Source organism: Gracilinanus agilis, chromosome 2, assembly GCF_016433145.1.
Source record: "Gracilinanus agilis isolate LMUSP501 chromosome 2, AgileGrace, whole genome shotgun sequence".
NCBI classification, from domain to species: Eukaryota; Metazoa; Chordata; class Mammalia; order Didelphimorphia; family Didelphidae; genus Gracilinanus; species Gracilinanus agilis.
The window spans coordinates 530157828-530183692 of NC_058131.1; the positions used below are offsets into that span (position 1 = coordinate 530157828).

General features: G+C 36.4%; 1 protein-coding gene across 1 annotated transcript in view; it reads right to left on the reverse strand.

The window, feature by feature from the left end:
* Nucleotides 1-25865, reverse strand: part of EIF2AK4 (eukaryotic translation initiation factor 2 alpha kinase 4) — a 133747-nt gene that overhangs the window by 39487 nt on the left and 68395 nt on the right. Inside the window, exons 9-20 of the mRNA XM_044665134.1 lie at nt 21945-22480; nt 20137-20246; nt 18150-18307; nt 15621-16033; nt 12760-12829; nt 11447-11530; nt 9859-9981; nt 7808-7912; nt 5726-5783; nt 4973-5052; nt 3329-3430; nt 1537-1590 (exon numbers count right to left, since the gene is read on the reverse strand). Of these exons, the coding sequence (XP_044521069.1) occupies nt 1537-1590; nt 3329-3430; nt 4973-5052; nt 5726-5783; nt 7808-7912; nt 9859-9981; nt 11447-11530; nt 12760-12829; nt 15621-16033; nt 18150-18307; nt 20137-20246; nt 21945-22480 (1893 nt within the window). The remainder of the gene's footprint in view (nt 1-1536; nt 1591-3328; nt 3431-4972; nt 5053-5725; nt 5784-7807; nt 7913-9858; nt 9982-11446; nt 11531-12759; nt 12830-15620; nt 16034-18149; nt 18308-20136; nt 20247-21944; nt 22481-25865) is intronic.

The following is a 25865-nucleotide window of genomic DNA, read 5'->3' on the forward strand; positions in this document are numbered from 1 at the left end:
AAATTTTAAAAAAACAACAAAAAAACAACCTTACCTTCTGTCTTAGTATTAATTTTAAGACAGAATAGCAGTGTGTGAAGGGAACCCCTGCCTCCCAGGATCACACACTGAGGCCCTACCTGTGTCTTGGTACTGCTAGAGCTATATCACATTGGTGGGCTTGGGTCACTGGACCTAGGCACTTGACCGAAAATGATGGGGAAATTGATCTGAGTATAAAGGGGAAAAATAAAAGTAGGGAGATCCAGGAAATGGGACTCTATTCTCTCAGGTGTGCAGCTAAAGGCAGGTAACTAAGGGGTCCATTGGGAGACCAACCATATGGCAGAATAAAAATTAGGCTTTTTCTATCTACCTTCTCCTGTTCAAATAAATATTAATAAACTCTAAAGAAATTAAGGACCATAGTTTAAATTAGTTTTTACAGAAGTAAGAATTACGCAATTGGTGTTAAATGATTTGCTCAGAGTCAAATATTTAGGAAGTGTCTGAGGCCAGATTTGAACTCAGGTCCTCCTGATTCCAAACCTGACATTCTAATATCCACTATGCCATTTAACTGACTCCTTAATAACTTCTTTAAAAATAACAGAATGAGCCTAGTCTTTCTTTAGGAAGGGTAAAAGGTATAAAATTCACAAATACTTAAGAATTTAAACACACTAATAAATATCAGTACACATATATGTATAGCTAATAAAAGCATAAACATGATGTTAATGAGCTTTCTAATAGTCCTTTATTTGTATAATCCTTAATTATGATGCAGAAATGTCATAACAAAAGATAGAACAGTACATCAGAAGTAAAAGAGTGTTAGCAAGTCTTATGCTATTGACCAATTTGGGTAGCTATTTTCAGAAGGTGATTCTCTCCCTTCCAAACTTAGATCAAATCTTAGCACAAAAAAAGAAAACATCATCCTTATAAGAGGAATTACTGCAGAAACTGTTACTTATATCCATACTTAGCCTTAGAAAGAAAAGGATGAATTGATATACAGTACATGAATTTCCAAATCATTCTTTTTCACATTAGCTGGCATTGACTTTAGCTGTGACACCTTATATACAGCACATCGTATATATGAACATTATTATAATATTCAAAAATGCTTTAATATGCTTTTCCCAGAAGTATGCATGTTTTCTTCTCACTAAGCTATTTAAAACCTGAAACTCAATATAATTAAAATTTTAAATGATGTTTTTCTTTCCTATAAAGGCCCAGGTTTTATCTGAAACAAAGAGCTGCTTCATTGCAGCAGTTAAGCCTAGGGTCCAAACAGTACTTCCAAGGCACAAAGAACTACACAAAAGAATCCTGTAGCTTGTTAATTCACTATGGCAACACTCAATTTTTTTTACCATGTATTTAAATTTCAATAATGTTTTAAGTGCTTTATCTTTTGGTATTTCTTTTTACTTTGTTCTCGGAATACAACAGAATGACTGGCAGAGATTACTAATTGAAGAAGAAAAATAATAATTAAAACTCAAGTCTGAAGACGTTATAATTAAAGCATTTGAAAATTACCTGCTTTGTATGTTCTGCATCATCAAAATCTTCTGGAAACTTAGGAGAAGTAGGCTAAAAGGATAATTATATTCGAATTAGCAAATAAATACAGCAAACACTTGGCAAACTTCCATAATTAAAACATTTGTTCACTAGAAGTGAATAAAAAAAGATGCCAGCACAGAAGTGACAAGCTCAAAAGAAAAGGATAAACTGGGAACCATCTTGAAATCTGATGAACTTTGTGTCTTTACATTTCCAAATTTCTTGTTCACATAAGCTTAGTAATAGCTTTGCTTAATAGGGAATTTTATTAAAAAGGTGGATCACTGAATATCTTAGAACCTCCACGTCATTTAAAATCTCACACCAAAGAGGTCTGCATTTTTCTTGATTACTAAAAGGGCACCATGTGACCAATGTAGTCTTTTTATTTTTTTGAATCACCAAAAGAGATAGTAAGAGAAAATCATTCACACTGAAAGAACCTACAAGACACTAAACTTTTCTAGCCAGTAATACTATTACTACAGATTGACATCATTAAAGTAAAAATGTAGACATACATTTAGAAAAGAAGGAACAATGTGCTGCTATTTAAGCAAAAGGAAAGCATGTCATCTTAATCATTCAGGACCCCAACTCTACACAAAAGACTCTTATTTAAAGCAGGAACAATAGGACAACTTTATTTACTCCAGGAGGGCATAGCCAGAGGTTTAAATACTTAAGTGAAGTAGCTCAGGTTCAAACGGTTATTTTTTAGGTGAAAAGCAGTACAATGGGTCTAAGTATACCATACTTTCTCACTCATAAAATGCTATTTAACATAAAGCACAGACTTCCTGTCCCTGCTTTATTCTTCATGGAAATTAAGAAGATGGTTAAAACTATCTCTGTATGTTACAATGGGAATACTTCACATCTTGATTCCCCAGGCCCATCATACTCATCATGTATTTCTGAACACAAGTGAACCTGACCAAATTCCAAACTAAGTCAAATTTTCACAGTATATTCTCATATATTCTAGTTACATATTGGTGGCATCCCTCAAGAGAATCCCAGTGTATATGAAGACTGAGGCAAGGTTGTACAATTAGACATGAGAAGAAAGCAAATGAAAATGTAGTTGGAAAAAAATACCACATCTGAACTAAACTGTGGATTCTTTTCACTCCCTTTTCTTATGCCTGTCTCTGCACTGCCCCTGTCTTTTTTTTTTTTAATATGTTTATGCTTATTATTAACAATCTTGCACTCATGAATTTTTAAAGCCCACGAAGTACTAGCCTCACAATAACTAATTTAAAGAGTTATGTACAACTATGTGCCCATTTCACAGACAGGGAAGCTAAGAATCAGAGATTTTAAAGCACTTTGCCCAAGTTCATGAAGCTAGTAAAAGTCAGGGCTAGCACTTTCTTCTTTACTAAAAAGCAATACCCTATCAATCTACATAATTTTCTCCTCCTTCCTATATCCTTTCCTAAAAGTTGTGAAAATAATCAAATTTCCACCTAAAAGCTTTGGTTCCACATGGATGTTCCCAGTTGCCAGAGAAGTGGCAATGTTACTACTAAGGCTAAATGAAGACTTGGAGTGATTGTTCCTTGTTTGAATAGTTTTCATTGCAAAGGAGATTTGCAAGGCTGGCAAGTCTCAATAATTAAGTGCTTATATTTACAGCAGGAAAACTTTTTTCATATGTTTAAATGAAAGAAAGATATTCTATCCCAGACATAAACCTCATGTGTTAATAACCTAAGTTAGTGGGGTTCATTTAGGGGATGAAATCATTGATACATACTTCTCTGAGCTGACTGAGAATAAAGATCCTTTCTGATGCAGTAACCATTGGATGGTAGGACATTTCAAAGAAGATGATACCCAGGCTGAAAAGATCTACTTTCTATGGGAGAAAAAACAGAATTATAAATAATTGCATTCAGTTTTAACTTGTGATCAAAATATAATTTCTTAAGAACTGGTAGAATAAGCAATAAGTAGCTTAAAAAAAAAAGGTTTAAAAAAAGAAGTCATGGCAGAGAAATCTATTTGCTCTAACAATTCACAAAACAAAAAGGCAAGAGGGGCAGCTGGGTAGCTCAGTGGATTGAGAGCCAGGCCTAGAGACAGGAGGTCCTAGGTTCAAATCTGGCCTCAGACACTTCCCAGCTGTGTGACCCTGGGCAAGTCACTTGACCCCCATTGCCTACCCTTACCAATCTTCCACCTATAAATCAATACACAGAAATTAAGGGTTTAAAATAAAAAAATTAAAAAAATTAAAAAAAAAAAAAAAGGCAAGAACATAAACAGAATGCTCTATATTTAACCCAGCTCCTCTGAACATTATACTTGTAAAGTAAATTCTAACTGGTTTATTTATATTCCCTGTCAAAAACCCAAATGGCTGAAAACTGCAATTCTTGGTACTGATGGTCAAAAGAACTGTGATAACAGATGTGGCTTTGGGTAACACCTTTATCAGTCATCTGATTCATTCACTGAATGAAGTTACTCTCAGCAGCCAGAGGTTTCAAAGACATTCTAGTATTGGTAGTAGAATGTTAGCTCCTTGATGGCGGAGACTAGAGCCTGGTGAATAGTAGGCACCTGAAAATGCTGGTAGATTGATTAATGTAATAATAATGATGGATCAGCAAAGGCCTCATGATTAGCTCAAAGAAAACAAATGAAAATCTGATTAGAAAAAATACAGAAAGCAGTCTTACTAAAGGATAAAGGGATGATAATGTAAACAAATTCACCAAGTCCGAGAATTGCTGAAAATTTTAGACTCTGTTTTTCAACAAAATTAAGTAGCAAGGAAGCATAAACCCTACTTTTCAAAAAGCTATTAAGATGACTCTTATTTTAAGTATTAGCAAAAAATTCCTCTAATACTGGATTAGATGACCTCCAAGGTCTTTTCCAAATCATATTTTTTGGAGTGTGTGTGTGTGTGCGCGTGTGCGTGTATTCACAAGTGAAACCTAGCCTTAACTGAGAAAGAATGGTTTTTGATTCAAACTCTTCATCTACAATGGTTTAACTAGTAGTGTGGTGTACATTCTACAAGGAAATGTGTTCAAGTTGAAGAGTTAATAGAAATTTTGAGATTTCCGACAGAAAGTTTACAAAATGCCACTAGGATATCAGAAAGCACCGAAATTTAATACATATTGCACAAGTCAACAGTTAAGTGGACAGCAAATCAAAACAATATCTTTGTCTTCACAACATCTAGCATGTTGATAGTTTATGTGGAATCCATTCACAGCATCTTAACAATAAAAAGCAAACAGCAATTGCTAAAACCAGCACATTTAAAAATAGAATATTTGAGAATGGCCCCAAAGTGATGGTATCTTTTAAGCCCATAATATTATCACTCTCTTGAAACCCTCTCTGCTTTTCGACACAAATGAAATGCTTTCTTTCACATTACCTGATTGTATGAGGATTTAGTGCTTCCTTGGACTTCTGGGCTCACATATAATGCTGTGCCCACCATTCCAGTTAAATTATCTGTGTGGTTACAGACAGAAAAAAAAGCTTTATATGATAGGCATTCTATGGATAAGGAAGAAGTACCTTCTACCAAACAAGGAAATTAAGAGTGACAAACTGAGTATAATTAATTATTGATTATGCAAGGTAATGGATTTTTTTTATTCATGGTCCAAAAAAGCCATCCATACATCCCTTGTAAGGTTAATTATTGACATTCGACCCATTCTGTTAAAGGATGCCTTCTCAGTTAAGCAAGGAGGGAAGCAGCCCCAGATAGCCTAATGTGTTCTATCAACTGAATATGTTCTTAGGAGAAGGCCCTTTGGATAGGCCTTAATGATCAGGGAGTTTGATTTCATTGGTGTATAGAGCATCAGGTAAGGAAATTCTACCAATATTAATCTGTAACCACTGTGCTACTTGTAACCTGAGTAGGTTGCCTGGGGCACTGAGAGGTAAGCTGACTTACCCTGGGTGCCATAGTCAGTGTGTATCAGAGGAAGGACTTAAACAAAGGTCATTCTGAATCCTGGCCAACACTTTACCTAAGATGCATTCATAGACAGACATTTGGCCACATTAAGCTCCCTTTTCTAATGATATACTGAAGGACCATTGACACAGTGAAGAGGAAATGGCATTTAGTGTAAAAAAGTCAGTGATGAAAACATGTAGGTTCCTTGTTTACCTGAAGGATAAGATTTAACCAAATGATCAGCTCCCCGATCTTCTGGTTTGGTATCAGCCTAAAATACAAGGAAACCAATTATTAGGATGTCACATCATTACCCAGGACAGCATGCCCACTTATTATTGATGACTGCCTTTTGCTTATTTCATAGCTCATAGGAATCCCACTCAGAACAAGGAGGGCCAACGAAAATGCCACTGAAAGATGGTGAAGAGTTATTGTGAACATGGGATGTCACTGGTATTGCCTTTCTAATTTTATTCTATCATTTTCTAGTTCACATTGATGTGTGCTCAAAATGACATTGTGTAAAGTGGATGATATTTTCTAAAACAAAACAAAACATTCTAATAGCAAATGGCTACACCCTTTCCTTAAGTACTCTCCCACCTTCCTCATTTCCTCTTTTTTCTGTTCCCTCTCTTTCCTACTATCTTCACATTAATGTTGACTGTCCACTGTTCTCCTATTCTGTAATCCTTTGAACCTCAGTTTCCTTGTTTCCTTTCCTTACCTGTAAAAAGGTGAGGGGAAGGAAAGGGAACAGATTAGACTGGATTAGTGGTATCCCATTTAGGAGCCACAGAAGCCTAAGGAGTAGGAGGAAAAGAGAAGCAATACAGAATGATTGCAAAAGGTCTACAAATCTATACTTATACTATCATTTTGCCTTTACTTGGATGGAACAAAACAAGAAGTATGATTTAGCATAAAAATAAGGAAGCAAAACCCACCTTCTGTTAATAGTCTAAATAACACCTTGCACATATGCATTATGATTTTTCAATTGCATGTAAATGCTATTGTAATTAACAAAATATCATTTTAGAAGCACTGATGAATTCATATTAACTTTTTGTCATGTATATTCTCGATCAGATAATAGGACAGCTACTATCTATTATATGTGTGATGGGGAGAGTATCAATTTTTCTGGATCTCTTCTTTTTATGTTAAAAGGGACAGAACTGTTGGAAGCTCTTGTACTAGAGGACCTTGCTGCCTTCCAACTTTGAAAGCCTCCAATTCTTATAACTTAACTGTTCTGTAAATGTGGATAGTTATATTTCCAGTTTGCATAAATTCATGGCCAAAAGTTATAGCATTGCAGATTAAGACTCTTTGTTCCTTATACTTTGCTACCTATGTACATTACTAATGAACATGGTGGCAGAGAAGAGATCGAGAATTAAATTCTTGAGGAAGCCAGAAATATATTTTAAAGAAGACCAAAGCAGACAGAACTTATTGTAGTGTTCCAGTCTTGGTGTTAAAGTTCACTACTCTGAGCCTCCAGGCATCTAGCCTGTGCTCCTACTCCAGATCCCTATACCCTGAAGAAAAAAAGAACTGATTAAATCTTTCAGAGATCTTTCAGAGAAAGCTGGAAAGATCTGAGGGAACGGATGCAGAGTGAAATAAACAGAACCAGGAGAACATTGTACACAGTTACAGCAATATTGGATGATGATTATCTGTGAAAACTTGGTTACTCCTAGCAATGCAATGATCTCCTGAAAGACTTATGACAGGGAATGCTATCCACCACCAGAGAGAGAACTGTTGGAGTTGTCTTTCACATCAGTGATTTTATGGTTTTATTTTGAGGTTTTGGTTATGTATGAGTTTGTACTTACCACAATGACAAATATGGAAGTAGATTTTGCATGACAATAAAAATAAAATAAAAAACCAAAAGGACCATTTACTCTTTTTTTTTTTAAACCCTTAACTTCTGTGTATTGACTTATAGGTGGAAAATTGGTAAGGGTAGGCAATGGGGGTCAAGTGACTTGCTCAGGGTCACACAGCTGGGAAGTGTCTGAGGCCGGATTTGAACCTAGGACCTCCTGAAGGACCATTTACTTTTAATTAAAATGCATTTTGCCAATAAATGTATATAATTACTAGCACATAATAAAAATGCAGAAAACAAATGTAAACTGAAGACTCCTGTTGAAGAATCACATTAACATAACCTTGTTTTAAAAGTATCTTTCATTGTGATTAAATCCCAAAGCTTCATGGATGAGATTTGGTCTCTTTCATTTATGGCCTCCATTTAATTAAAATACTTACAGCAAAGGCTGGATGGTCTGTGGCCAAGCCAAAATCGCCAATTTTGACATGATCATCAGAATCCAAAAAAATATTGACAGGCTTCAAATCTCTGTGAATCATTCCCTGGTAAAAGAAAGAAAAAGAATAAAAAGATTGCCCTCTTCAAACTAGGATATCCTGACTCATAGATGTTTATCACAGGAAGGGTGAATTGAATTTCAGGGGAAGAACCAGGTTTTGCTCTTCATTTATTTCCTCATTCATAGAGTAAGATTTTACCAAATAGCTCTTATGTAAGGAATTGTCTGGGCAGGGGAGGGGTACCTAGGAGAAATACAAAGTTTAGGCAAGACGCTATCTCTGCCCTGATGGAACTTAGCATCGGCTAGGACCATGTTGGCGAACCTATGGCACATATGCCGGAGGAGGTTACTCCCCTCCCCCTTCCACACAGGCCTGAGGACATTTCTCTCATCCCCTGCCCCTCTGCCCAGCAGCCCAATGGGAGCACTTCCTCCCTCCCCTGTGTGGGGTAAGGGGGTGGCTCACTTGCGGCATGAGGGTGCAGTTTGGGGAGTCGGTCTCTAAAAGATTCACCATCACTGTGCTAGGGGATAACACAAACACATAGCTTAATACACAATATGTCAGAAAAGTGCAAGCCCTCATTATTTCATTTTTATTTTGTTGACTTAGTCTTCTGATTGAACTCTTTACTCTGATTTACCCTGAATAACTATTAGATCAATTTTCCTAAAACACTTTCTCCTATTAATTTTTGGATTAAGTACAAATTTCTCAGTTTGGCATTCAAGGTCCATCATCTCAAGTACCATCTTTCCTAACTCCTTTCCTAATCCTGTCCCAGCAGTGAGGTCTCTTCACTATCCTTTTTGTATACTATGCTCATTCATATCTCTTTGCCTCTATTCATGCTGTTCTCCCCTAATGAAGAGAGTACTTCCCTTCTTTTCTTTACACTTCTAAATGCTTCTAATTTTTCAAAGTCCATCTTAAGTTCTACCTGGTTCTGAAGAATATTCCCAAATAATTCTAGTGAACACTGATCTCTTTTCTTCTGGACTGCCAGATTATATTTATTGTTGCTTTATAATCATTTAATGTACAAAAGTTCTGTTTCTTCTCTGACCTTCCCCTTAAAAGAATAAGCTCTTCATTTTCTATCCTCAAAGTCCCAGGCATAGTAGATATATGTATAGTAAGAAATGCAACAATATTTGTTAAAATGAATTGAGGGGGGAAATTGCACCAGAGCACAATTCTAAGACCAGTAGTCATATTTTATAGTAAAATAGTTAGGGTTTTCAGCAGAAATGGTTTTTTAAAAAAATCTAAGCCCTGCAAATTTTGTTTCTATGAAATCATTTATGACACATCCAGGTATGTGTACCAAATATGGTCTAATAATATTACAGCTAAACATGGCAGAATAAAACATTTGAAGAATAATGAGAAATTGAGCCAAAAAAAGCCTAATATATCTATATTTTATCTCCTACTTCCCTCTGTTCCCCTCATAAAGCTATCTTACTTGTTTTTTACACTATAGTCAAGGTGTTCTCTCCATGCTTAGCTCAGCAAAATGTTGTGCTAAGGTGGTTCACTTCAGTGCTGGCAACTAAATATATTCCAAGATCTTATTTGTCTTAAACAGATGGGTTTTTAAATGCAGGCAGTTCATTCTGAATCTAGGTTCATGTTTTATCATTTATAGCAGATTCCAAATTTCTGGCTTTTAAAATGACAAATACTCAATGAGAAACAGGAGTTGAAAATAGATTTCCCTATCTTTGTCCTTCTTTTGTCCACCCAATAGATGATATAAGTAGTTTTTAATATATTTCTAGGAAGTCTAACAAAGCTGCCATTTATATAAAACACTTTCATGCATTTTTCTCTTCTTTGTATTTTTTCTTTCCATAACTAATACAATTTTATTAAATCACTTATTTTTGTATATGTCACATACAAACATATATAAAAATACAGGAATACTTAATTTTAGTTGAGATATAAAATGGAATATATCAGTGAGGTAAAGTACTTACTTTTTCATGGATGTATGCTAATCCATCCAGAATTTCTCTGAAGAGTCTCCACAATCTGATGGAGTCTTGATACAATCCCTGGTCAATGGTGTCCCTTAAAGTACTCTTTTCACAGTATTCCATCTTTGGATAAGGATAAACTGGTAAGAATTTCAACATGAAAACATTCACCTGTTGGCTTAAAATGCTACTTAATGTTGTGCTCTAATTTTATGCATTTATCACTGATTTGAGGCTGCTGTTAGTATATAAGGTAAATCAAATACTATTTATGGCATGTACCACCAACCTCTCTTTTTAAAGGTTCCCATCATAAATGAAAATAGCAAGAAAACTAAGAGTTACAAGTTTTATGTAGTTGTTTTGAAAAGAATGATTTTCTAAACTAAATCCTAACATTTAAAAACACTAATGAGCCTTACTTTGCTCAGAATCATACTGACTGGTCTCTAACCTGACACCATAATTAAAGTATCAAATTAAAACATAATATGGTAGCACTGAATAAAGTCAGTCTGGTACAGAAGCTATTTATTTAATTGGTTAATATTATGCAAATGAGAAAAGGGAAAAAAAATTAAGAAATCCTTTAAGGCTTTTAAGCTAAGATTTAGGTAATCTAGCAGTACTTCTTGGTACCTATTACAGAAGCTATTCCTACCCTAGGAACTAAGGGTCAGCTAAAATGACAGTATAAAAATCTAGCAAGAATTCATCTCATTTTCACAAAAACAGTAACACATGCCACATATTTTATGATGATTGAGCTGGTCTTTTCAACAAAGTATAATACTAATCTCACTATTAGTTGTTGTTTCAAAATCTTTATGTTATTTATCCTGAAGATCTTCCAGTTAAAAAAGATTCATACCAACCAAGATTCCTTTCTGTACTGTGCAATATATGTACAAGTTCTCTCTAGACTTGTGGCTGGCTCTTGTTACTGTTTGACAACAAGTCTACCAGGGTTTGAAGCTGACAGGACTCTCCTCTTTGTGGCCAGCCCAAGGCTTAGGCTCATTCTATATATTTTCATACCAGGCTAGTCTGTCTGTGGCTACTATTTCTCAACAAATCTACACTTTTGAAAGCTCTGCTTCTGTTCTCCTGCCTCCTCATATTCTTGAAGGTACCTTATTTCAATCCATTTCATGATGGCTGCAAATGGCAAGGGCATGGCATTCCAAAAAGCATCATGTCAGGTCTGGCAGAATGAATGTTTCATTTAATTAATTGGTGATACTGTCTTATCAAGAGTGATGCCCAAATGCTACACTGATATTGACAATACTGAAAGAACTTAAGGGTTTTGAATGTGGAATGTTGGCCATGGGAAATTAAAAGAAAGGCACAGAGAAGAACTGCTCAGCATGAGAAGGCACAAAGGGGCTGCAAATTGTCTTGGAGGAGAGGGCACCTAAAGTAACGAGATGACGTGAAATGCTTATAGAATTCTTTTGCCAAAACTTTGAACAAATGTCATTATATCTCATTAATACATCCTTTTTCTAGTCTTCTCAAAAGAAACACTAAGCCATGAGCCTTAATGGATGCTATTGTGTTATCCAAGAGTAACCTGGAGGATCACCTGGATGTATAGGTAATGGATTGCCTGAGTCGTCAGGGATTGTTCATTTTCCTGGTGATCAATTTTTTCATTGCATTCTTCATCCTGCTTCATGAAGAAAAAACCAGAATAAAAAGAATTGATACTCAACCAGTCTATCACTGCTAAGCATTTATGAAGTCTCCCTCCCTACTTACCAGATGCACCTGTATATATGCAGGACTGTGTGATAATGCTGGACATACAAAGCCAGAGGGGAAATAATCCCTGCCCTCAAGAACCTTACATTCTATTGGTGTGTGAAAGAGGGAAAGAGAGTGATGGGAGACAATATTTACACATAAAGAAAACTAGGAAATACATGCAGAATAAATACAAGGTAGTGTTTTGGAAGGCAGCTATATTCACCACTATACCATTAATGCTCAAGGTAGTTTTTTGGGAAAGGCACTAACTTTTGAGGACAATTAGAAAAGCATTCAATGACAAAATTGAAATTCAGCTGTCTTGAAGGAAACTAGGGATGCTAAGAAGTGGAGGTGAATAAGGACTGTATTCCAGGCTTGGGGAACAGGAGATGCAATGTCATATGAAGGAAGAGTAACTCAGTCAGGTTGGTTGGATTATAGAGCATGAAAGGGAGTAAAAGGAAAGGTTAGGAAGGGAGGTTGGGGTCAGGTTTTGAAGGGCTTTAAATACCAAAGAGAGGAGACCAAATACCAAATTAGATCCTAGAAGTAACAGGGAGTCTAGTCAGTAAGTCACTCTTATCACTGCCAAAATATCTTCTCACAACCAAAGAGTTCAGTTGATAAAGACTAAGATTTTAATGCTTCAGTTAAAAACAATTCTTATGAAGCAACAAAGTGTTCATTTTAGAATAAAGTATGTCTAGATCTGTCTAGATCTAAAATAGTAAAATATTAATGTGAACAGATTTTTAATCAGTATAACCTGCACCATTCTCTAGGCTGAACAGTTTCCCTGACTTTTTTAGTGATTATGCTATATTATACTATATTACTACTTTTCCATCTGGCTATTTAATTTGACCTAAAAAGCAAATTAGTTATGTTCCTTTTATTATTATCAAAATTTTTTCATGACTAATATCTTACAAAGGTGTCCGTTAGCTCTCTCCAGATATATTAAGGTGGCTTATATTGAAGGTGTCACTGTAAGGAGCATTTTGGAGAAGGAGATTTCTCTTGCTTTTAAGAGTAAGGCATCTGGAATTGAAAGTTGAATTAAGGGTTTATGACTTGGAACTAAGTTTTGTGTTCTCATCATATTCTAGCTAGTCAAACAAGTCATAAAACTAAATATTTATTTACCTGACTGAGCCTCTTACTGTTTTCATCTTCATTGTCAAAAATGATATCACTTTCAGAATCTGTGGCTGGCCTTTAAAAAAAAGGAAAAAAGTAAAAAGAGAGGAAAATAAATTTTTTTTAAATTTCCAAAATCAATAAATTTGACAACTGCTGAAAAAAAAAAGATGTTCTGGTATGCAATAAAATTTATTGTTCTTCAGTCATGCTGTATTCTTGGTGACCCCATTTAGAGTTTTCTTGGCAAAGATACTAAAGAAGTTTGTCATTTCCTTCTCCATATCATTTTAGAGATGAGGAAACTGAGGCAAACAGGGTTAAGTGACTTGTTCAGAGTCACAAAACCAATAAGTTTCTGAGGTCAAATAAGAACTCAGAAAGATGAGTCTTCCTAAGTCTGAGGTCTGCATTTCCTCTACTACACCACCTAGCTGCCCTAAAATGAATGCTATTCATAAACAGCACTCAAAAATATAAATTCAGAGGAGACTTCTGGGGGTGGAGCCAAGATGGCGGACTAATCCAGAGCAGCTCTGTGCCACCATGAGAATCCTCTCCAGCCAACATTAAAAAATGCTACAAAAGGAATACAGGAGAGAAAGAACCAACAAGGAGACAGAGTGAAACAACTTTCAAGAAAAGAAAAAACATAAGGTAGGCAAAGAACATCTGGAGCCCTGGGGTGAGAGGAGAGCAGAGCCAGCAAGAAGTTGTAGCAAGGCAGGAAGAGCAAGCCAAGAGCAAGCTATGGCCTCCCACCCCACATCTGCAGTCCTAGGTTCAGAACCTAAGCCCAAACCAAACATCCAGACCCTGAGATCCAGCCTGGATAAACAGATGTACGAGCCAACCCATACTCCTTGAAATTTGAATCCTGTGGAGAAATCCAGAGCCCCAACCCAGGGAATTCTAGTCTGGGCTTGGGATAAGGACACAGTTTACACTTTGGGGTGGCTGATAGTATTAAGTACTGATCTTTTTGCCTAAAGCTCAGGGTGGAGCTCTAAGACAGAACAATCAAAAGTGTGCATGAGTGGATCAAATAAACAGTGAGACCAAAAGCCTGAACCTATGCCTGGGGCTAGAATTGGATCAGCCCCTGATCTGATCAAGATCAGAGAAACTTACTCCTAAGCCTGAGGCAAGTCTTTTAAGCTATGGCATCTCAAGGGTCAACTGAATCAGCAGGGGGAGGGGACTCCCAGAGCTTTCAGCCCTCAAACCATCACATCATCCCCCCAAGCCTAACTATAATTAGATAGGGAAAATGAGTAAACAAGAAAAAAATCACCTAACTCTAAAGAATTTTTATGGAGATAAAGAGCAAGGTGCAGTCATAGAGGGGGACAGTGAAAGCAAAGGAAACATATGCAAAGTCCAAAAGAAAAATACGGATTGGACACAGTCTGGAAGAACTCAGAAAAGACTTCACAAATCAATTAAGAGAGGCGGAGGAAAAGTGGGAAAGAGAAATGAAAGTGATGCAAGGAGAAATGGACCAACTGAAAAAGGGAAACCAAAAACTGACAGAGGAAAATCAGGCCATAAAAAACAGAACTGACCATCTAGAAACTAATGATTTCATGAGAAATCAAGAAATAATAAAGCAGAATCAAAGGAATGAAAAACCAGAGGAAAACATGAAATATCTTACTGAAAAAAAACAACTAACCTAGAAAATAGATCTAGGAGAGACAATCTGAGAATTATTGGACTACCTAAAAACCATGATCAAGAAAAAACCTTGGGTGAAAATATAAATTCACCTAGAGAGAACACTAAGCTAATTGTAGGGCCCTTCATGAAAATGATTTCATTCAGAAATTATTTAGCTAAAAGGGCTACAACAAAACTTTATTAAGTTATAAAGAATTAAAAGCAGATTAATCTTATTAAATTACCAAATTACACTTTCTGATCTATAGGTTTTAGTTATGATTACATTATTAAGTCTGCTAACTAATTTTGGAAGCTGCAGGAGATATTACCTCAGGACTACAAATTATGTTATTAAATATCTTAGAAAATATACATCTTATAATATAGTAGACGAACAACAATGAATGTAGGCTTAATCATATGGCAAATGAAATCAAGTGGGAACCTTTTATGCTATAGAATTCATTTCTCCTTTCCCATACCTTTTTTTTTAAGATAAGGTTTCCCTATTTTGTCTGAGCTAGAAATCCATCATAAGGTCTGACCCAGTGCTAACTGAAACAGAAGCTTTAATATGCTCTTTTCCCCACAATGACTGGTTGGCTTTGCCTTAGGTAGTCCAGTAGCGTTCTGCTCTTTTGGGCTCAAAATGTTAAAAATGGACTTAATGTGAAAACCCAATTGACTTTTTTATTTTCATTAAAAAAAAATTTTTTTAACCCTTAACTTCTGTGTATTAGCTTCTAGGTGGAAGAGTGGTAAGAGTGGGCAATGGGGGTCAAGTGACTTGCCCAGGGTCACACAGCTGGGAAGTGTCTGAGGTCGGGTTTGAACCTAGGACCTCCAGCCTCTAAGCCTGCCTCTCAATCCACTGAGCAACCCAGCTGCTCGTCCCCACCCCCCACCCCCTGCAATTGACTTTTGCGTGACTTCAGTTAGTACTCTCCAAGACTCAAGAGATTGATTCATCAGACTCAGGCTTCCACTGTAGCAGGGATTAAAGGTGTGTATCACCACATCTAGTTTTCTCAAACAATCTACTACAACCTCAAATGTACAATGAAAATGGAAGATAAAGAGGTTTTTTTTTTAAATGCTATGAATAGGCTTGGTGAAGGGGTCTGCTTTAAAATATCCTTTGGCTTCCCAAATAAAATTTGGGAATTTTTACTGAACATTTGGGAACATTTACTGAATCAACTTACAAGAATGATTGTGAGAACACTCCATCCCGGTCATCATCATCTTCATCATCATCACTTGACTCCTGATTGGCTCCAGTGAACTTGGCACTGGAGGATGTGCTCCACTCCACTGAACTGGTCAGGATAGGGGGAGGAGCATTGGTTTCTACATCATCTGTCAACTCAAGTCCATTTTTTCCATTCTGTTGCTCCTTGTCAGGGGCTGGACTCTCTTCAGTTGTATCTGACTGTGGGAATCCAGGAGAGGGCATCTCATGTTTTTCTATCCAGGCATTATAGTATCTCACTATATTCTCATGGTTCAGGCGAGAAAGCAATGTCACTTCCCCTTTAATTCGTCTAAACTGCTTGCTGGCAGGATTGATAGGGATCCGCTTCACTGCATAGCAACAGCCATCAAGCTTATTCTGTACCTGCCAGAATAAGAGCATAACAAGGCAGCTGTCAATTTTGAGTGTTATTTTTGTCACATTACAATACATTACTTCAATATAGTATCCAATGAACTCATAATCCCATATTAGAATTCCAACTGGAAGCCAAGTTTATGCTTAAAGTTACATATATAAAACTTTCAGATGAAAGTAAAATATCTTAAGTCACATAAAAATGGCCTTTGCCTTCATGGATCTTACTGTCTACCAAAGGCAAAATATATAACCACAGTCTGTTATATCGACAAGTGCATTAGAAAAGTATGGAACACTTTCTGAAGGTCAAGGAGAAAGATTGTGACTGATGGAGGAATGAATTGATTACTGATTAGAACTAGAAAGTCCCTTAAGCCAATCCTGTCTTTTGAAGGATGGCAAAAATTACCCAGAGAATTTATAGAGTTTGCTCAAGGCCACAAAGGTAGTAAACAGTAGAGTCAGCATTAGAACTCAGGTCCTATGCTACAAATCCAGCACTTGCTCCATTCTACCATGCTTCATCTTTCATTGAGAAAGATGGGGTAGCATTTGAGTTGGGTTTTAAAGAATGAGTGTGAATTCAATAGGTGAGATATGGCATGAAGATATTACAGGCATAAGAAATGGTATAAACAAAAAATGGTATGCAGGTAGGAAAGCTACTATCTGAAACCCACAAAAAGTAGAATAAATTTTGAGGGGTATGCAGGTTACAGTATCTAAGATTTCATTTTTAACCTGTTTGCTTATAATTTCTGAAAAACTTCTGCTTTTTTTCCCTGCCTAATTCCAGTGAGAAAGTAGGTTTATTCTGTAGGCTAAGACAACCAGGGGAAGCTCAAGACTGACATTTTGACAAGTGCTTTCCAATTGTTTCTTTTCAGTGTCAACCAGGCTTCCTAATTTTGGGAAGAACTATTTTTGAAATAAATTTTATTTCCTTGAGTTTTTAAAGTTCTTTTATTTTCTACTAGTGTGAAGTTTGGAAGAACTGATTTTACTTTTCCCCTCTAGATTTATTATGCTTAGCTAAAGTCTAAGTTAGTAAAACCTAACTTGATATTTTATGAGGATTCTTTCAAAGTTTACCATTTTATGAGGTTACTTTCAAAATACAATGTTCCTGCTACTGTTCCCTCTGGTTGTTGAAGATTTATGAATCATAAAGATTCATAATTGAGAGTTCAACCAAGATAACACATGAACCTAAAAGAATCATGAACAGAAACAGGATTCTGTATAGCAAAAGTCTATGTACTTGGCATTTTCATTAGAAAGTTAAGTTAACTTCAGTTAATGGCAAAATTCCAAGGACCTTCCATTTTAGTATCTTCACTACTGCAATAATGCATCCTGTTGTGGACCATTTATTGATACTATTTTTAAAAATGAAGATAACACACACACATATATGTGTGCATACATAATTGTATATGTATACACACATATATATCAAATTGATTTATCAGAGAAAATTTTTTTCACTTCATAAGTTCAATCAAATTGTTTCTTAATTACATAACACAGTTTGGATGATTTTTTAAAGTAGATCATCAAGTAAATGGGAATGAAGAACAAAAAGGAAGTCCAAGAATAATCACAGCTTAACATGACAACATTTCTTTTCATCTCAGTAAGAGACAGAAAACATAAGCCATCAAGACCATCTCTTGTTATTTCTCAGTAGGGTTCCATTTTTGTTCAAACCTGAGGACCCTTTGATCTAAAACAAATTAAAATTTGAAAAGAAAAACTGAACACTTCCTTTCTGAACAAAAGTACACTAAAATCCTCCCTGCTTAGAAGTCTTGACTCCACTTGATAGGCTGTTAGAATAATGTGTTTCATGTTAATGTCAGTACATTAAGCTCAAGTAGAGAGTGATATTCTCTTAATGTGCACATTGTACCTTTAAGTAAAAGTCCTTAATGCCAGGAAGGGTCAGAGGATCACTACTTAAACCAATAATAACAACTTTCTCACAGAAAAGACAAAGCTATAAGAGATATTTAGGAGGAAAATAAGCACTACTATTAAATTAATGAGGAGGTATCTCAGAGAAGGGAACAGGGGAAAAGGAACTAGAAATGCACATGAAAAGAACTATATACCACACCTTGATGACAGCTCCAAAAGCTCCTTTACCAAGTAAATGCAGTTCTTCAAACTCATTGAAATATCGGGAAAATTGTCTTTGTGTTTCAGTGAAGAATGATGCACTGGGTAGCTGGTTTCTGGGAATAACAGTCTCAGCATAATCTAGGCCTCCAGAATCTGAGATAAAACAGAGATGGGAGGAAGACATTCCAAGTACAGAAAGGCTATAATAATATCCAGGTGCCTAAGAAGACAAATGGCATAAACAGTAGAGTAAGCACTCCCAGTTGATAGGTTAGCATATATTGGTGCATTTTGGAGCCTCCCTGGAGATTTCCAAGCTTTTTGCTCTCCCAACTTTCCCTCCCCAGGAGTCCTCATTTGCCCTCCATCCTTTGCTGGATTCCCCTTTTCTGTTTTGTTAAGTGACTTACTGTTGCCAGGCTTTGCCCACCCTTTCTGGGTTTATGGCCTTGACTAATAATAGTCTACTCTCCCAATGTTATGGCTATGCTGAGATTTAAAATAGTTCTTTATTAGGGACCCCTACCACAGAGGAACAAATTCCCTTGATGATATCAATTCCTTAAACAGGTACTGTACTTCTAGCTGCTACACATCTCCTCTGAGTTTGAGCATATTTATGTATATCTTATACATCAGTACTTGTGCTATACACATGCTCCCAAGGGTGGTGAGATTGGAAAGCTAGTTGGCTCTACCACTGCTTTTGTGACCCCTGGTTTCTGTTAGAAGCAGTAACTACCCCAGACCCTGCCTTAGGCTATCCTGCTCACCCCAGGCAAGCACAACAGCTCCCTGCTTTGATCTTTCCCACTCTGGCATGCCAATTCTATATAATAAATCCAGTTTCTCTGGAAAGCCCTATTAAATTTTTTATTGTCTGAATTTTGGCCACTCAAGAATAGCTTTCACATTAATAAGATTGTTCTAATGATTAATGATAAGCTTTTTTCACCCAAAGTCATGTCTTTAAAGAACCAATTAATGTTTTAAGGTACAGTGTTCCTGTTTGTTTTACTTTTAAAACTTTCACTTATGTCTATTTGGCATTAAGGACTGGTATCATCTGTTCTTTAATTCCATGAAAGACAGAACAAGATGAAACTATCTTAAATTGTATGAAGGTACTTGGTTAGATATTGAAACTGAAGGATATCCACTAAGAGAATTCTTTCACAAACTCATAGAATTTCAGAGTTGGAAGGGACCTTAAAGAACCTTTTGCCCAACCTTAAAAAGAATTGTCTATAAAGGTCTGACCACATCACTCCCCTGCTCAAAATTCTTCAGAAGCTCTTCAGTGATGGGCAAACTATTCCCCATGGGCCAGATCCAGGCTGTAGTTTGCCCATCACTGCCTTAAGCAATTCCCTAATCACTATGCCCCCACATCCAGATGTAGTGATTAGGGAATTGCTTAAGGCAGTGATGGGCAAACTACTGCCTGGATCTGGCCCAAGAAGAATAGTTTGTCCATCACTGCTCTACATGATTTGTTTTCCATCAATCTTCTAGGATTTATTTCATAATAGTTCCCCTTAATGGGATTAGCATTATAATCAAATTGACCTTAGCTGTTTCCTCAAAGGAATACTATATCATCCATCTCTATGCCTTTGCAAAGGTTGTACTCCATGCCTGGAATATTCATCATTTTGCCTCTTAGAAAAGCCCTGGTTAGTCTTTATAGGTTCAGTTCAGGAGTCATCTCCTAAGCAAAGCTGTTTTTGTTGTTCACCAGCAACTTATCCACAGTATTCCATTCTTCCTCAACTTACTATTTATTTATACACATAAGTGTTGTTTACTTTAAGAATAATGCCAGCTCCCTGAAAGCAGGGTCTACTTTTCTTTGTAGTCTCAGCACACTAGAGTAATCTTACCCATATTAAGTGCTTGATAAATGTTTCTTGAATTAATTGTTGGATTCTGATCCCCATATATTTGCTTGGTAAAATGAGCATCAAAAGGAAAAGTCTTACCCTCAGGACTCTCTTCTATCAAAGGCACTTTGAACTGAGGAGGTTTAATGAATTTGTGTTTCAACAACTGCTGAGGACTCCACCTTTCCTTGTCATCTAAACACACACACCTTAGGGGACAGGGAATAAAAAATATTAAATACCTAGAAAGAACAAATAATTAGTTAATGAAGATATTTATAACAACCTAAGGCAAGGGATGAGGGAAGCCATGCATCATAAAGCTTTGTATCACTGATGAATCAAATATAACATGCAATCCAATAAGCATTTTAAAAATGCAATTGTAATAGACAAAATACTGTGTGAGGCTCTGAAGACACATACACAATCCAAAACACAATCTCTGATTCAAGGACCTTATATTTATCAAAACAGTTTAGTATGTATTTACTCAGGACCTTTTTATGTGCCTAACACAGTGTTGGATATGGTGGGAAACAAGAGTTAAAACTATATGATGTTAGGGAGACAAAATTCTTCCTGGAATACAACTGTCTTTTATAGATTATGTTGCCTATCAAGATCCTACATGAATTCATAAAATATCCCTATAAACCAGTAATCTAAAAGGCATGCCATGGCTGAAATTAATAAAGTATTACCTGCTTAGCTATGGCTAGCCTTGATCTGAAAGCACAAAAGATTTAGAAACCTTAAAATGAGCTTGCTGCCTACAAAGGCCAGGGCTCCCATGAAGGGAGATCTATGACTTTTTTCAGTGTGAGTTTTCCCTTCATCGAATGGAACTCTTTAACATAATGATGTTTATGATTTGCTGTGGCTAAAAAATTCTGAGGCCACACCTCAGAATATGAGCCTCTCTGACCTATATTAATTGAGTGGTTCTTGAGACTACAAATATAGACTCCTTTGCTGGCTCTGTACTTAAAGTCTTTCCGGAGAGGACCTGCTAGAGACCTGCAATCAGTGTAACCTTTAAGAAGCAAGTTTAACAGGTGATGTTATTGTCTGCATCATACAAGAATAGATGCCAGTTAAAGAAAAAGACTTACTAAAGTCTTTATCAATAAATGAAGAGATAATGGTCTCTGTATGACTAGCAATATAAGGGGGAAAAAAGGAGGGTAGAAAGCTTTGAAATTTCAGTGGTTAAACAGCCTGAAGAAGACCTGAGGAAAAGCATCTGCTACTTTGTTGTAGGGGTGAAGAACTATAGGTGTGGGTATTTACATATGCTGTCAAATATGGATGTGTTAGTTGGTCTTGCTTGTTTTTCTCTGACACAAAGTTAGACTTTTGGGAGAGGAAAATAGAGAATAATGAGGGAAGTGATTGCAACACAAAAACAAAAGGCAACAACTGAACAAAACAAAATTGTCATTCTTTGGAGTCAAAAGAAATTCACAAATGAATCACTTCATTCAAAAACTATATATAAAATTTATTTTCAAAATTTTGTTTTTTTATATTGATTTGTTTTTCAGTGTCACATGCATTTCCAAATACATGGTAACCAATCACAAAGAATTCTCTGTTTAGGGAGGCTCTAACCACAGTAAGTCCTGAATATCTATGATACCATAAAAAAGAGCCACAAAAGTCTCAAAGTTACTACAGTAAATCCTGAAGAGAAATGGAAGATATAAGAGTTAACTGATGTGAAATATAAATAATTCAGCAGTAGATAGAAAACATATCATATAAAGAGGGAAAAGAGGTACAAAGAACTGATTCTAGGCCAGCATTTTGAGTTCCATGTCTTTCAAATTAGACATTCAATACCACCAACACTCTTATCAATACAGTGAAACATGACAGTGAAAAAGAACGCCAAAGATACTTACTTCTTTAGAAAATCTTGGAAGTCAGCTGGTAAGTCATTAGGAATGGTGACAGGGTACTCTTTACTTTCTTGACCCTGACTGAGAGAAAGCAAGAGGAGGCCCAGGCGCCACACATCACCTTTCTTCCCAGTTTTGTTAGGCAGAGTATCATCACTAAAACGAACTCGAGTTTGCTCAAAAACATCCTCCTTGCAGATATCTGCCAAGCGTTTAGAAATACTGTAGTCGGTAATCTTGATGTTGCCCTCAGTATCCACCAAGACATTTGAAGCATTCAGGACTTTGTGCACCACTGAATTACTATGCAAATAATCAAGGCCAGATAGAAGTTGGGATGCATAACTACGGAGCTGATCAGCAGGCAGTGGGACAGCTTTGCTCAGATATGTCGAGAGAGAGACACCACTCGTGTGTTCCACTAAAATGTCCACAACAATAGAATCACCCTTTTCTCTGAGGTTCATAGCTAGATAGCGCACTACATTTGGATGGTTCAGTTTCACCAGAGAGTTGAATTCTGCTTCTGCCCCTTGAATCTGGTTAGAAGAAACATAAAGTTTACCTTGGATTAATCAGAATTAACTCCCATTTTGTTTCATAATGGAAAATGTTTAGAAAATGCACTTTTGAGAGAGTCAGGAATAAGTACTGAATTGGTACCTTTTTGCAAAAACCCTTACCTTCTGACTCATAATTAATACTAAGTATCAGTTCCAAGGCAGAAAAGAGGTAGGGGCTAGGCAACCGAGGTTAAGTGACTTACTTGGCCAAGGTCACACAGCGAGGAAATGTCTGAGGCCAGATTTCAACCCATGACCTCCCATCTCTGGGCCTGGCTTTCAATCCACTGAGTGACCCAGATGGCCCTTGGTCAGAGGAGGTTTATATTCAAGTCGTATGTTTTTGACATTTTACATCGAGAGAAAGGCAGATAGACTCCATCTAACAGACTTAGCCCTTTGAAAACGTTTAAAATAATAGCGCAGAAGGGTCATTAGTTCACTAGTAACAATGTTAAAAATGGAAGATACCTTCTTCCATAGCCAAAATTCAGACAATAAAAGTTTAAAATTGAACAAGCCTATACCTAGGCTATGCTTCTTAGATGCTAAAAGATCTGAGATGGGGAGACCTGCTACACCAGCAAAAGGGGAGGGATAGTGGGTATAGCTCACTGCCATCAAAATGACTGGGTTATGGGGAAAGGCAGGAGAAGAGTGGGAACTAACTAGCAGAAGGTCAATCCAGTAGTATTTTGGAAGGGGTATGGAAAAAGTGACCGTTTCCTCCCCAGGAATATCAAATACTAGTTTAAGTTAAGAAAGCTGATTTTCACATGAGTAGTAAAATAACAAGAAAAAATTTTAGAGTTTTGAACACATTTGGAGAAAATATATAATCTATTTCTCCTGAGGATGTGAGCACTGGAATAGTCAATGTCTGAAAAGGGGAGGATAAATGATTAAGGGTAGACTACTGTTAATTTGTTTTTTTTGTATTCAATTCTTCATGACATCACTTAGGGGTTTTGTTGGCAAAGGTACTGGAGTGGTTTGCCATTTCTTACTCCAGATCATTTAACAGAGGAGGAACTGAGGCAAACAGGGTTAAGTGACTTGCCTAAGGACACACAGCTAATAAGTGTCTGAGGCCAGATTTGAATTCAGGAAGATGAGTCTTCCTGACTTCAGGCCTGAAACTCTATCTACTTTGCCACCTATTTGTCCTCAAGGGTAAATACTTAGAAGCTAGTCTTCCCTTTAAGAGACTGAAGCAGGAGTGCAATTGGTAAGAGAATGATATTAAACAAACATTTTTTAAGTTCAAAGGATTAAAACAAAAATCTCTCTTATTCTTTGCATAATAAAAGCAGCTAGGTGAAGCAATTAACTTGATGTTTCCTTGTTGTGAATAGGAATTCTTATGATAACTCATGTAGATGGAATTTTGAGGCTTAAAGAGTGTTTTTCCCACAACAATCCTATGAGGCAAGGAGTAGTCTGAATATTATTAATTCCATTCTACATTTGATTAAACTGGGGCTCAAGAAGTTTAGATGACTTACCTGAGATGGAAAAGTGTCAAAGCCAAGATTCAGATCCATTCACATTCAAAAGACTAATTCTCTTTCCACTAACAACAGTGAATTATTTATATCTTATATTTAACAACTCTCTGTTATATTTAGTAATCCAAAGAGCAAAGACTGAATCTGAGCACTGGGGCAGAAGAGGGTCAAGTCTGTAGGAAATGGCTGGAGGACCTTGGCTTAAGTGTTGAGGTGCTCTTATAATTTTTTTAGTGTCATTACTGTAAATGATGTTGGTGGGTTTGACTTTATGTGGGGCACTCTGATAGAATACAAATTGTGAAGCAAAAACATGAATAATCCAACCACTAGTCTACAGCTAGAGATTTCTGCCTACCTAGTCTCAGCTGGAGAGATAGATGGATCCTGCACCAAGAAGTGGGTAACATCAGTGAAAGGCTGAAGAAGCTATGCAAGATTAGAATATGCTGGAAAATTCTGATTCTCCAATAGCACAGTGAGGAAGATAGCAGGGAATTGAAAAAACAAGAAGGAAAGTGAACCAGCACTTGCTCTAGGCATCCTCTACTTGGGTGCTCATAATAAATTATAACTAGCTCAACTTAAAGTCAACTTTAAAAGCTCATTAAAGATATGTTCTTTGGTCTTCATAAAATCTCCCACTGAAAAGCTGAATATTGATGTCATGGACATCCTTTTTCTTGTTTTAAAATTTTTATTATTTCTCTTGCCCCTCTCCCTTCCTTGAGAAGCAAGAAATGTGATATCAATTATACATGTGAAATCTTATAAAACATTTCCATATTAGCCATGTTATTAAAAAAAAAGCAAGAAAAATAAAGAAAGTATATATATTATACTTCAATCTACATACAGACTTGATCAGTTCTCTTTCTGGAGGTGGAGAGCATTTTTCATCAAAAGTCTTTTAGGATTGTCTTGGATCACTGTCATTTACAGTTGATTATTGTACAATATTGCTGGTACTAGGTACAATGTTCCCCTGGTTCTGTTTACTTCACTTTGTATCAATTCATATAAATCAGTGGTTCCCAAACTTTTTTGGCCTACTGCCCCCTTTCTAGAAAAAATATTACTTAGCCCCCTGGAAATTAATTTTTTTTTAAATTTTAATAGCAATTAATAGGAAAGATAAATGCACCTGTGGCCATCACTGTTCCCCTGGATCACTGCAGCACCCACCAGGGGGCAGTAGCGCCCACTTTGGGAATCACTGATATAAGTTTTTCCAGGTTTCTCCAAAGCCATCTTGATTGCCATTTGTGGCACAATAGTATCATCACAATCATACACCACAACTTGTTCAACCATTCCCCAATTGATGGACATCCCTCAGTTTATAATTCTTTGCCACCACAAAGAGTTGCTATAAATATTTTTGTAAACATAAATTCTTTTCCTTTGATCTCTTTGTGATACACATCTAGAAATACTACTGCAGGCCCAACAGGATGCATAGTTTTATAGGTCTTTGGGTCTAGTTCCAAAATTTCTCCTGAATGTTCAATCAATTCACAACTCTACCAAATGGAATTTCTCTGTCTTATTCTTCCTGTTGGACTTCATCGGTAATACTATCTACAGAAATGCTTATTATTTATGTGGATTTATTTTATCTTCTGCAACTTTGTTGAAGTTAACTGTTTCAACCAGTTTTTGAATTGATTCTCTAGAATTCTCTAAGTATATCATCATATTGTCTGAAAAAGTGATAGTTTTGTTTCCTCATTGTCTATTCTAATTCCTTCAATTTCCTTATCTTGGCTTATTATTATTATTATAGCTAGCATTTCTAGAAGGCCATCCTCTCATTTGATCAGTATATAAAACATTAAAATATTCCACTAGCC